The sequence below is a fragment of the Telmatherina bonti genome (assembly GCF_933228915.1).
Source record: "Telmatherina bonti genome assembly, chromosome: 10".
In the NCBI taxonomy this organism is placed as follows: Eukaryota; Metazoa; Chordata; class Actinopteri; order Atheriniformes; family Telmatherinidae; genus Telmatherina; species Telmatherina bonti.
The window spans coordinates 29,178,307-29,191,258 of NC_136628.1; the positions used below are offsets into that span (position 1 = coordinate 29,178,307).

Below are 12,952 nucleotides of genomic sequence, written 5' to 3' on the forward strand. Positions count from 1 at the left end.
AGCTGCGCCAGTAAAATTGAACACAGATTGTTATTTTACAGCAATATTTTCAGTTTGACAATCAATGCAGACTTCCAGCTTTAATTCAGATAAATTCTGAGAAAGATGCGAGTTTAGATCAGCTGATCTAAACAGGATTGAGCTGCATTTCACCAAAATCATTTGTGCGTAGAAATATAAAAATTTACTTAAAGCAAGTACAAAAAAGCCTTGGAATAACCTTTTAATTGGTGACATCTACGATGATAGGATTCTCAAAACAAGTTTCTTTGTAAAGCACATTTCATGTACAAAACAATTCAGTGTTTTACATAAAAACACCAAAACTATTACAGGTGTTATAAAGAGAAGACAGCAAGAAGAAAACCTAAAGTCCATCAAATTTAAGTTCAAAGTCTGCACGTAAGATGAAGTTTTCTACACACTGAATTTATACAGAATTTCATCAGAAAACATCAGGCTTACATGAGTTTGAGCTCATCTCGAACTGGACGCCTGGACAGTGTCAGAGTTGGCAAGGGTATTTGGTCCAAACTGGGAGTTGGCCCGTTTCATTTGCCAGTCTCCAGTACCTCTCTTTCAAGATGAAAGCTGCCGCTTTGGGTTGCCTTTGCCTGGTGAAAATACCCTTTTTATTCCCCACCACACGAGTAATCCCTGTAGATGTAATAAAAAATAAAAACAGCATTCATCAATAACAAATATAATGATAATAAACATGATTTATATGTCTGAACGCCACTGTGGCTCTGCTAAGGCTAACAAAGCTGAAGTAATGCCCAACATGAACAAAGTCTTGCATCAGCTTCATGAATATATTAAGTCTATAAATCTGGTTCGGTCTTCTAAACTGTTTTCACTATTGATACATGAATGAATGTATTGTTCTTATATTTAGAGACACTACAGAACTTTTGCCATTTTTCCGCCAACTATCCACAGCTAATTTGGCATCCGTTGTGCATCCTACCTGTGCAGTTAGCTCTATCGAGACAGCAAAAGTAGATCTTATAATGACTCTTGTCTCTTTTTTCTTCTTATCTCTTCTTATCTTCTTGTGTTTCTTTGCTGAATCAGTGATGGTGTGTGTTTAAAACAGTCAGCGTGTTTCATATGTTTCCTAGCATGTGAAGCTCTGCTGCAACATCAAACAGCGTCCCGGATGAAAAAGGTTTATAGTGCAGCTTCTCAGACTCGGGACGTGGCTGGGCAGCAGCGGCTCCACAAATGCACACATTATATGTCACTTTGTCATCAAACAAGTTGGGAAGGCAGAGTTTTAAGCTTAGAAAGTTACGTAATGTGTCTTTAAAAATGACGACTAATGTTTAAAAAAGTGTGTTTTTAAAATTGGACATTTAAAAGTTACTGTTGACAAGAAGCCGTTCCTGAGGTGAAACTTCGTATTTTTAAGAAGGTAATGAAATTTTAAAAGATCTAAGATACTAAGCAGATTAAAAACGACGCCCAGTCTGCCTCCGCAATAATCTCCTGTTCACCTTGTGTGGTCATGAAGTCTGCAAAGTTCCAGATGAGCTCGCCAACAACGTATTCCTTCCTCTTCTGGTCAAACACATGGTGGTAGCTCTGCAGGACTACCTTCTGGTACTCCTCAGTAAACATTAAGGGGGGGTCCTGAAAGTGGGAAAAAAGGAAAGAAGTGTTGCAGGCAGATGTGAAGGAACTAAAATTTAGCACAACTGGACCATTCAATATCGTTTCAGGATGTCAAACAAAACCGAAAGATAAATTTCTGGTGTAAAACAAACTGATGTGTGTGTGTGTGTGTGTGCTCACGTTGTGAACCCCAGCCACTGCATCTGCTCCGTACTCGCTCTGGATGATGGGTTTCTGGTACTTTCCATACCAGTTCTCAAACTGCGTATTGAGCTGGATGGGGATGACCTCCACGTGGCCTGGATCATGGTACCAGGAGAAGTAACTGTTAATGCAGACTACATCAACAAAGGGAGCCTGGAGCCAAAAACAAAACACAAAGAAAGATTTGTGGAGATGCTCTCAGCCTACATATTAATCTTTTCTTTTGCTTTTTTTCCCCCATTTTGTCTTTGGTGTTGTCAAGTTTCAGATTCATTTCAAAAGACACACATTGTGATCGGTGACATACATGAGCTATTACTTTCCTAAAGACTAAAAGTGTTTCATCAGGAGGATTGTTGTTTTTATTTGGCTATAGGTAAATGAATCACAAACATTCCTTGTGGATAACGCGCTCCCTTCTAACGAACCGTACCCAGACAAGGCATTTATCACCCCACAGGAATGTGATTAAAAAATCCCATGTCAGCAACTTAACTCAACATTATATATATAAAAATGAGCTTTAAATGCTGACAAATACAACTCTGTAGGATACCTTCAAACTTTGATTCTTTTTAAAAAAAAACTTTTTATCTCCTTGAAGTCACTGCTGTGATGTGCGAGAAGATTTAGTTAACAGACATGAACAGACTTGTATTACCAAAGTTCACACTTATATCTGCTGTTTTCTTCCCTGCGCATGCTCCTTGTGCGTGTCGTCTCTAAACTACCCTTCAATAAACTGGATTCATTTTGCTGATCATTTTAGAGCTTTTTAAATACACCTGGTATTGTTTTTTAATGATTATTCCAGTGTTACCTGTAACCTTAAAGCTAAAGCTGTGTGTGCAAAGCCAAACAATAATCTGCACAGCCCATCAAGGCTTCAGCACACTATAAATCAGGCCTCCCACAGCGACATGTTAAGACTGGGAATGCAGGATTCCAGGCAGCGACCATTAGTCACGTTTTGTAACCAATCTTTGGAGATGAATTTTTCAAATTAGGTACACTGGTGTGACTTGTAAAAAGTTTCTCACACATTTCCGTGTGGCCCTGTGATAGATAGTTTTTTATTTTATTTTATAATTGATCAAAATACAACAGCATACAATAGGAGGGTGTATGTTGTTGTGGGCGTGTGAGTCAAAAACAGTACCCATTAAGCTTACTATAATGGTTCCAGATTGACTTTGATTAGATTTGGTTAGATGACTATCCTTGTTGCTGAATGCATTGATGTGGAATCCATTTATAGACCATGATTTGTCCAGCCTGCTATGATAGTAATGATGATTATGATGAAGATGATGATTACATCAGCTCATTCTTAGCTTGTTGGTGTTAGGCTTTTCTAAATAATTATTATAATCACATATAAATTAAGTTTCCATTAAAATGGAAGTATGCAGCTCAGTCAACTGAACAACTTTAATGTTCTAAACTTTTTCTTTTACTGTATTATTTTCTTTTTATTTGATTTGATCATTTTATTTGAACCAATAAGACGCAAACTATCCTGTGTACCAGGTTCTTTTACTATCGCTTGGTTAAGGCCAAGCTGAGCACCTAAACAAACTTTAGTCTTTTTTTAATATAACTGATTTTAGTTATTGTTATTTACGATTATCTTTATATATATATAATATAATTTATTGATAATCTATTGTTATTTAATTTTTTATGTATTTAATATTTATTCCAATCTTTTTCTTTTTATATTTTTTCTTTTTTTCTGAATTTATTTTGTTTTCTATTATTTTAAATTATTTTAGGGCTTAAAAGTCTAGTTTTAGTCAGACTAACAGAATTTTTTATTTTTCTTATGCCATGTAATGTTACCATGATTCTCTGAATCAAATCAGTCCTGAACAGTGAAAACAAAAACGTGAAAATAAATCAGTTTTTTAATCGAGTCCAACATCCAATACATGAGGAAGGACCTTAAAGGTGGAGTATGTAAGATTTTCAATATTTTCAAAATAAATTAACTAAAAAAATAACTACAACCATAATTAGAAAGTTTTTTTTTAAACATGTAGGTTCCAGTCTGTCTATATTTGATGCGTTATTAAATTACAAGTTTAATTAATGACAAAGACCCTTCCTAAATGTTTGCCTACCAGTAAAAAAAAGACTGTTTTTGTCATTTGTCATTAATTAAACTTGTAATTTAATAACGCATCAAATATGGACAGACTGGAACCTACATGTTCAAAAAACTATCTAATTATGATTGTAGTTATTTGATTAGTTAATTTATTTTGAAAATATTGAAAATCTTACATACTCTACCTTTAACATTGACTTCTGTGACTTTCATTCTTGTTGTCCTGCCATCATTAATGAAACTGATTCTGGTTGTCGCTCTTTCCTCCTGTACAAGTTTAAGTTTTCCCGTAAAGGTTGGGTAGGAGATCCTAGAAAAACGGTTCGAGAAAACTACAGTTTAAACCCCTTTCCTCAGCTGCACCTCCAAACCAAAGAAATGTGCAATGCGTGTTGCCGAGGGGTCGAAGGGGGACGGACAAACGGCAGTAGAATTTGATCACCATCCGATTGTTTGGAACGGACTAATTTATATCCTCCTGACGACCAGTAGTTCCATTTGTCCTCTGTGGAGGACCTTTGTAAACCTAAATATTTTCATCTCCCTGAATGCTACTGAACTAACACCTTTTAGTCTTTAAAGAGGACATTTAGTGCTTTTAAATGGTACCTCATTTGTGGGGGTGGGGCTTTGTGAACTTTCTTTCTCTCTTCAAGAAAAATGGCCTCCATTGCAACAAGCATGTTTTATGGGAAGAACAAAAGTGCATAATACTTTTCTTTGTGCTGATTTTTACTTGAAATTTTGTAGTTTTATTTTCATTTCTTAGATAAATATATCTATGTTTTACCACAATATTTAAAAGTTTAAGCAATGTCCTCCGTAGTGGACATTTGTAGTTACACATTTTTTTTCCTGGTAGTCAGGAGGATATGATTGGATGCTGTTTTCCATGTCCGGTCCGTTCCACAAGTCACCAGATTTTTTTATTTTTTGGTAATTAACAAGCTGCAATCAGAGCATGAAGGGGATTTAAGCAATATAGTAAAAAAAAAAAAGCCAGACCTCTGTTTCCATACACTGTATACACTGAGGCTGAACACTCACCCCCTTGTCTCTTGCATAGTTGCTGTCTGTGATATAAGTGACAGGCCGTGTCGGGTCCAGAGCTTTGGTATGCTTTATCAACGTCCTGTAATAGAAAAATGTGGCTGAGTATACTGTGAGTGATAAGTCAGGAACAATGAATCAACATTTCAGAATGAAAATGTCACTATTACACAACAACAAAACGGGAAATAATCTTAATGTTTGTTTTAAATTTGGGCCAACAAAGCACATGTTTGTGCAAGCAGAATTATGTGCACAGTCTGTTCTCCCCATGCAACTTTAATAACTGGGTACTGTGATGGGGCAGGTCATGTTTTCATTCCTCCAATTCCTCAGGCTGTTACTGAGCTCCATCTGTTGAGAAACTTCCTGACTCGTCATACTGCATTCTTTACATGATGGGACAGGGGAAGACTGGGACTGACACATCAGCTGGAATCGTATCCAGAGCTGCACTGATGTCCAACTCAACTTAGGTTGGATTTTTATTTTTTAACCACTGATTATCAAACAAACAAAAGTTATTTGTCATTTATCTGGTTATGACTGATTATTTAAAGCTGTTCAAAGTGAAACATTGAACTAGGACTTACTTGAAATAAAATTCAGCAGGTGGCATCTCTGCAGCAGGCTCATTGGCTACTGACCACATGACCACGGAGGGATGGTTCTTATCCCGCCGTACGAGCTCATCCATGACCACCAGGTGGTGTGTTAGAGAGGCGTTCCCAAAACTGCGACTGTAATGACACATAACACACATAACTCACGTCACACAGAGATGACAGACTGGAAACGACATTTTTACTTCATCCACTACAGACAAGCGTTCCATGTGGTCGAATATAAATGAGTAAAATCCCAACAGAAAACTGTCATGATTTCTTCATATTGTTATCTTCTTTTACAACTTTGTGTGTTTATTAAAGCCAGATCTCATATAGAAATGTTTCCAAAAGCATCGAGGCTTAAATAAAGACAAGGGCAAAGCTGTGGAAGTCATTACAGACTGAACTAAAGACCATACATGAGCTTAAAACCTTCACCTGTAAGAAAGTCCTGGAAAACTAATCAAACCTGTAACTATTTATAAATAGCACCGTATATGTGTGTGTGAATGACGTTTTACATAGGTTTTGTATTGAATTACAGATTTAATGGGAATATGTGAGTCTGATATAGGTTTTGTAATGTATCATTGTATTTTAATGCAGTGTAGAAAAACCCGACCAGGGACAAGAGTTGAGAATAAAACTCTATTTGTATGACATCAGCTACAAATTTTTGTGACTACGTACAACTGTGCCTGTCAAATAAACCAAATACATAAATCAAATAAGCAATATTTATAATGTCCTGAGTCACGGCAGTTTCATGCACTTATAAGGAATACAGTCCTTTATCTGATGGTTGAGGGTATTTTTGACCTAAAACAGCTTAATATCAACCTGTTTTATCAATTTTACAACCAGATTTGACAACTTATGCATTGCTGTTCTAACTGACGGATGGTTTAACGTTCCTCCTTCATTATTCTCTCCACTTTGTGCAATCATCCCCAAGCATGCTGCTGTCACCAGCCGGCAGTGTTTTAGGGGGTTAAATGCTTCTTCACATTTACTTGTCCATACATGGCTGTTTATTGTGGCTTTTAAAAGTTTTTTCTTTTATGAACAATCACAAATACTTGGATAGTACTAGATTAAAACCGAACAAGTTAGTACTGGTGAGAACTAATAGATCAATTCACCTGTTAATAGAAGAACTTCCTCATCTTTGGGTCTGTTCTGGAGGAATTTTGAAATCATATTGTGACGCTTCAAGACATTTGAATCATTTAGTGTTATGGTACGGACGTGTACTGACTGTAGATGTGTAGCATGGATTTAATCCTTTATGACTGGTCACTTTACAACCCAAGTTATATCTGAAATACTGCAAAGAGACTTTGCTGACTTTTTTATTTGCATTTTCTATACCAGCTTATTCCAGTGCTGTGCCACGTGGGACTGGTGTTTATCCTAGATGCTAGGAGGCAAGAGGCAGGGTACACCCTGGACAGACCACTTGACCATCACAGGGCTGATTATTGTGCTACAAGCTAATGTTTCGGAGCTGCACTACGCTTTCCTTCTAGTCAAAATAAATTCTTCTCTTGCAAGTTACAACAAAACGACTTGAACATTCAGCATTTATAAGCTATTTTGACCAATTCTGGTTTAAATCCATAAGAAAAAACTTGGGATAAAATGTAGATAAAATGTTAAAAAAAAATGCAAGAAATCCTACATGCTAACAACTAGCAGGCACAGTCAAACTCCACGCCAGTAGCTCCGCTTGCATTGTAGATTGCACAAACATGCAGATGGTTACAAGGATGCTGTTTGTTTCTATCTGCACTGCAGAACACATTGAGGCAAGCATGCATGTGGAAGTTTGTGTTTACGGTATTGTGCAAATGCCTCAACCAATGCCTCATATTAATGAGTCATTGTGCAGACGTTCACTGTTGGATCCATTTAATCTGAAGCAAATCTGTGTGTTGAAGCAAAAAAAACCAGTGAAAACCTGCAGAACCGTGGGCCTCATGGGACCCAGATGAATAATCCTGTTTTATTTGCTTAATTCCTAAATAAATAAATAAACAGAAAGACCGCATATCAGGGCTTTGCTTGTTTAGAAATTGTGTTTTGTTCATGTATCTTAAGAAATGGATGATAAAAAAAAAAAAAGAGACTTTGCTTGAGAATATTTTTAAAGATTAAAAATAAGTCTGGCTCTTCGGAAGCTAAATATCCTCCCGACTACCAGGAAAAAAAATGTGTAATTACAAATGTCCACTACGGAGGACATTGCTTAAACTTTTAAATATTGTGGTAAAATATAGTTATATTTATCTAAGAAACGATTTAATGTGTTTATAAGAAATTCAATGAAAATATAACTACAAAATTTCAAGTAAAAATCAGCGCAAAGAAAAGTATTATGCACTTTTGCTCTTCCCATAAAACATGCTTGTTGCAATGGAGGCCATTTTTCTTGGAGAGAGAAAGAAAGTTCACAAAGCCCCACCCCCACAAATGAGGTACCATTTAAAACAGGGGTGTCAAACTGCAGTCCTGGAGGGCCGATATCCTGCAGGTTTTTGTTGTCTCTGTGCTCCAACACACACCTGACCGACACTCAGACAGGTTGACAAGAAGCTGCTGGATCCATTGATTTGAATCAGCTGTGTTGGTGGAAGGAAACAACAAAAACCTGCCGGATTCCGGCTCTCGAGGACTGGATTCTGACACCCCTGATTTAAAAGCACTAAATGTCCTCTTAAAAGACCAAAAGGTGTTAGTTCAGTAGCATTCAGGGAGATGAAAATATTTAGGTTTACAAAGGTCCTCCATAGACGACAAATTTGAACTACTGGTAGTCAGGAGGATATGAAGAAAGAAGACATTTGCACAGTTCTGTGATCTGAAAATCAAAGGGAATTAAATTTTAGCTGTAAAATTATGGGATTTTTATTACATCCTGTCATTTTCCTTCACCTAGAAGTTTTTTGTTTCCTCCATGTGACCGTAATCTACGCAACCTGCATCTTTCAGCATGACTTAAACATAGAAAGCATCAAATTTCATCAGAACTGTCCATTTTTACAACTTTTCACTTCCTGAACAATCAAACACAAAGAATCACAAAGAGACAAGCAATGACACTTACATGTCTTTGATGCCCACTCCTGGACACTCATCTATCACCACAATGCCGTGACGGTCACACATCTGCAGAATTTCTTCAGCATAGGGATAGTGGCTGGTGCGGAACGAGTTGGCCCCTAACCATTTCAGTAAGTTAAAGTCTTTGACGATCAGGGGCCAATCCAAGCCTTTACCTCTGATCTACAACACAAGGTAAACAAAAGAAAAAAGGAGGATTACGTCATAGAATCAGGAATTGGTTGTAATCAGTGTGGATTTAAAGGAACAGTGTGAGAGAAATACTGATTTCTAGTGGTAAATAAATAAACAAAGCACAACTGTTAACATATTGTGACCAACAGAACAGTTTTTAATTATATATCTTTTTTTTCTTTTCTTTAATTGATTTTTGATTTTGTGACACACTGCACCTTTATTGCTTAACATACCCAAGTCCTGTGTAAATACTTAGCTTCCCGCTGGTGGTACTCACGTCAGCGTCCTCGTGTTTATTAACCCCATGAAAGTAGAACGGCTTATTGTTGATGAGAAACTGGGAGCTTGTGACATTTACGGTGCGGATGCCGACTGGCAGAGTATAAACATCCTCATACGTTGATTCCTCATCAGCTGCCATTAGGCGAACCTAGATGGTAAAAGTCAGATATTTTCTAAGACTGTCGTCTTAAAAAAAAGAATCAGCTGCTCAAGAATATGGTTGAAAACCCAGGAAAACCTTTAAAACACACCACATAATGCCCAGCAAGAAAACTTTCTGTTACATCACTGCCTAACTTCATTATGTATTATAATAAGGTTTTCTACATGAATATCAACAACTCCTAATCTAAACTTCAATATAATGAGGGGAATGTCATGTTTTGATCCCATTAGTAGGAAATTTGCTTTTGAATGACCTCAGTTAACCTAACCTGAGCGCTCATCTGAAACTTCCTGCAGTTTAAATCCAAGCATGTTGTCTTACCTCCATGGAGTAAAGATAACCTGGATTATCGTGCATCAAGTATGGCCACCAGAGCTTAACATCTACCACTTTGAGCACTCCAGATGGCTCAGTGGATGAGGCCACACAATGGGCCTCTTTGTCCATCAAAGTGACCTTCACCGTGGCTGTGGCGGCACCTTGGACTGACACTTTGTATTTGACAAGTCCTATAAAAGAAGAAGAAAAAAAGGAGCGTTCATGTGATGCAAATGAGAATCAAGCCAGTTCCTGCAAGAAAAAAAATGCTAGTGAGGATGTAAATTTTAATAAATGAGATCCACTGCTATCATGCATTTTCATTACCTCCACCAAGGATATTACAATTTTCTTATTTCTTCATTTGTTTGCTTCATGGCATAAAAACTAACCGTTTGATTTTTATTATAAAAATTTAGCTGCAAACAAATTTAAAGATTCGGTGCAGATTCAGATTATTTTGGGAAAATATGTTTATCATAGAAGACAGGGCTAAAAGCTTTGGCAAATGTTCACTTAGAGCGCCGCTAAGTTTTACCAGTGTCATCCAAGAAGTCAGTCACCACCGTGATGTCGTCCACATGCGCTTTGGGAGTTGTGTACAGCAGTACAGGGCGGTGTATCCCAGCATAATTGAAGAAATCAAAGTAGATGCTTTGCACAAAAAATCCATCAGGATATCTGCAGATTAATCACGTTTTCTCCGTTAGCATGCACATCCAAACTGATGTCTGAGTATCTACATAAAGCTTAAAAGAAAAGTAAAACCCCTGCAGAAGTGTAAGAGCGAGAGCCAAGGTTAGAGAGAAGAAATGAGGTGAAGGGAAAATATGAGTCGAGTTGAAGTGGTGACAGAAAAATGAAAATTTAACTGCTGAAACAGCGTCTCAGGGAAGCTACTGAACACAAGCTGAAGTGGTCATTTCAAGTAAGTCAGCTGAAAGCAGCAGAATTTTCTAAGCTGTTTTCCTTTAGTAAATAAACAATGACTACTTATCAATCAGTAATGAAGTCAAAACTAAAGTGAATGGGTTTACTTGGTGCGGTCCTTCATGTACTGGATGCTGCCTGGAGGCAGAGTCTGCAGGGTCAGAGTGTTGTTGACAGCGATTGTGATCCTGCACGGCATGGTTGGGTCCTTCCGGATTAAACTGCCTATCTCAGCCTCAAAAGGAAGATGACCACCCTCATGCTCGGTCACTTTCACCCCATTCACCCACTGCAGAAAGAATTAGCAAATGAGCTGGTTGTCTGTAGAGAAATCAGTCGCAAATCTCAAAGCTGACTTTTATGGCTCCCTGAATCTCAGGAGAGCGCAGGAAGGTGGATGTTGGACTCACCACCACGGAATAATAGTGAGCACTTCCCACTCTGAGAACTACTCGAGTGTCCTGATCTGTGATCCAGCGAGGAGGCACCACCACCTCACGTTCGTACCACACCCAGCCAATAAAATTTCTCAAAGTGGGGTCCTGTGTGATGTCATTGTAGCTGGCAGGAACTGGCATGTCGATCACAGGGCCAGTCTGGAAAAAAGTTTATAAGATGACAGATCTTGGTTCAACAGCATGTGATGGCATCAATATAATGATAATAATATCAATCACTTTTAATCACACTATATTTATATTATAACCATCTAAACTTTAAATGGATGTGAAACGGATCCATTTAGCTGCTGTAGAAATGATTTAATCCAACCATCTGAAATTTACCGATGTGATACTTCAAGGATGTTTTCAACAAATTTTTTAATATTCATGCAATTCGGAAAGTCTTGTTGTCTAAATGGATCCATAAACCTTGAAACGGTCAGACAGGATCTGTCTCCATTAACATTGTGCGACCTTGCGCATAAGGTCTTTGATAACCATCTGACATTAATAACATGGCGAAATTTTGTGGCGCTTTAACCTTTTACCCCATGAGTAAGTATATTTAATTCCCCTTTCAGTGTTTACATTATTAACTGACCATATTTCAATTATTATGTGGAGGTCTGGGGAACCACTTTTAAGACTACTTTGCAAAGATTAGTTATTCTACAAAAAAAAGGGCTATAAAGGGTTATCAATTATGCAGGATATATAGATTTTACAACTAATTTATTTTGGAAAGTGCATTGCCTTAAACTCTGTGACTTGGTTCAGTTTAAAATAGCTCAATTTATGTTCAAAATTCAACGTAATAAGATGTCATATAATATACAAAAGATGTTCAAAGACAGAGTTACTGTGTCCAACCTGAACGGTAAAGCTATGTTACAGATGCCATATGCACACACCGTTGTAAAAAGCAGATGTGTTTCCATTTATGGAGTAACTTTGTGGAATGGACTAAGTGATTATTTAAAATGATGAAATAATATTATCCAGGTTAAAAAAGTGTATAAAATATTATTATTGGAAAAATAAAAAAGAGAGCAATTCATGATTTAATTTGCTGTTTTAATTTTGCCTTCTGACTGATGATTTTCAGTAGGGAAAGGTTTGCCACATATCTGTGTAAACTAAATACAGTAAATAAAGAGTAGTAACTAAAAAAGCCTTTAGCTTCCTTCTGCTCCTTCTCAAACAAGGTTTACTGTTACACAAATGTGCATCCTTGTTCTTGTACTGTATATATACCGAATATGTGTTTGACATAAATATAAAAACAACAAACAAAAACTCCAAGTTGTTTACATATCCTGATTTACAGTCTTATTACAGATTACACTGCAGTAAATGTGACCATTTGCAGCTATCTAACAAGCAGCTTTATTTCAGAGAGCTCTCACTGGCTACATTCCCACTCACCTCGACCAGGCGACTTTTGTACCAAGCAAGCTCGAAGCCCTGGTTCCTGTTTGGGGACCTGTCAGCCCTGAACACCCAGAGCCCGTTCAGCTCCTTCACCTCTCTGGAGGAAGACTCCCGAGGGAAGAGCATGCCGGAATCCAGCGACAACACCGGGTCAAACACAACAAAAAGACAGAAAACTCGGACATATCCGAACTCTAAAGGTAAACACATCTTTCACAACTTTCCCGCAGCGCACGCGGACATCAACTTGGCAGTTTCCTGTTTTTCTCTGTCACGTGATTTGTTCTGTAGTCACGTGATTACCCAGCGGTCTTCTCTGCAACAACTAACACCAGACTGCTCAAAAACTTTAATAAAAAAAAGTTTAACATTTCAGCATATATGTTGTGATTATTATATTACGATATGAATATTTTTATCTTTACTTTTCCAAGTCGTATGTTTTTCTTAAAGCTATACACATAAGAGATTAGGTGAAGCTTGAGCTTTTATT

General features: G+C 37.4%; 1 protein-coding gene across 1 annotated transcript; it reads right to left on the reverse strand.

Moving 5' to 3' along the window:
• Nucleotides 1-235: 235 nt before the first annotated feature.
• gusb (glucuronidase, beta) lies at nucleotides 236-12,683 on the reverse strand. The gene is made up of 12 exons (XM_079247924.1): nucleotides 12,454-12,683; nucleotides 10,996-11,181; nucleotides 10,693-10,874; nucleotides 10,194-10,336; nucleotides 9,659-9,846; nucleotides 9,167-9,319; nucleotides 8,696-8,874; nucleotides 5,575-5,721; nucleotides 4,979-5,063; nucleotides 1,798-1,974; nucleotides 1,500-1,635; nucleotides 236-657 (listed from the first exon to the last, which is right to left on the reverse strand). The coding sequence occupies exons 1-12, from the start codon at nucleotides 12,667-12,669 to the stop codon at nucleotides 506-508; spliced, it is 1,944 nt and encodes a 647-aa protein (XP_079104050.1). The 5' UTR covers nucleotides 12,670-12,683; the 3' UTR covers nucleotides 236-505.
• Nucleotides 12,684-12,952: the final 269 nt, after the last annotated feature.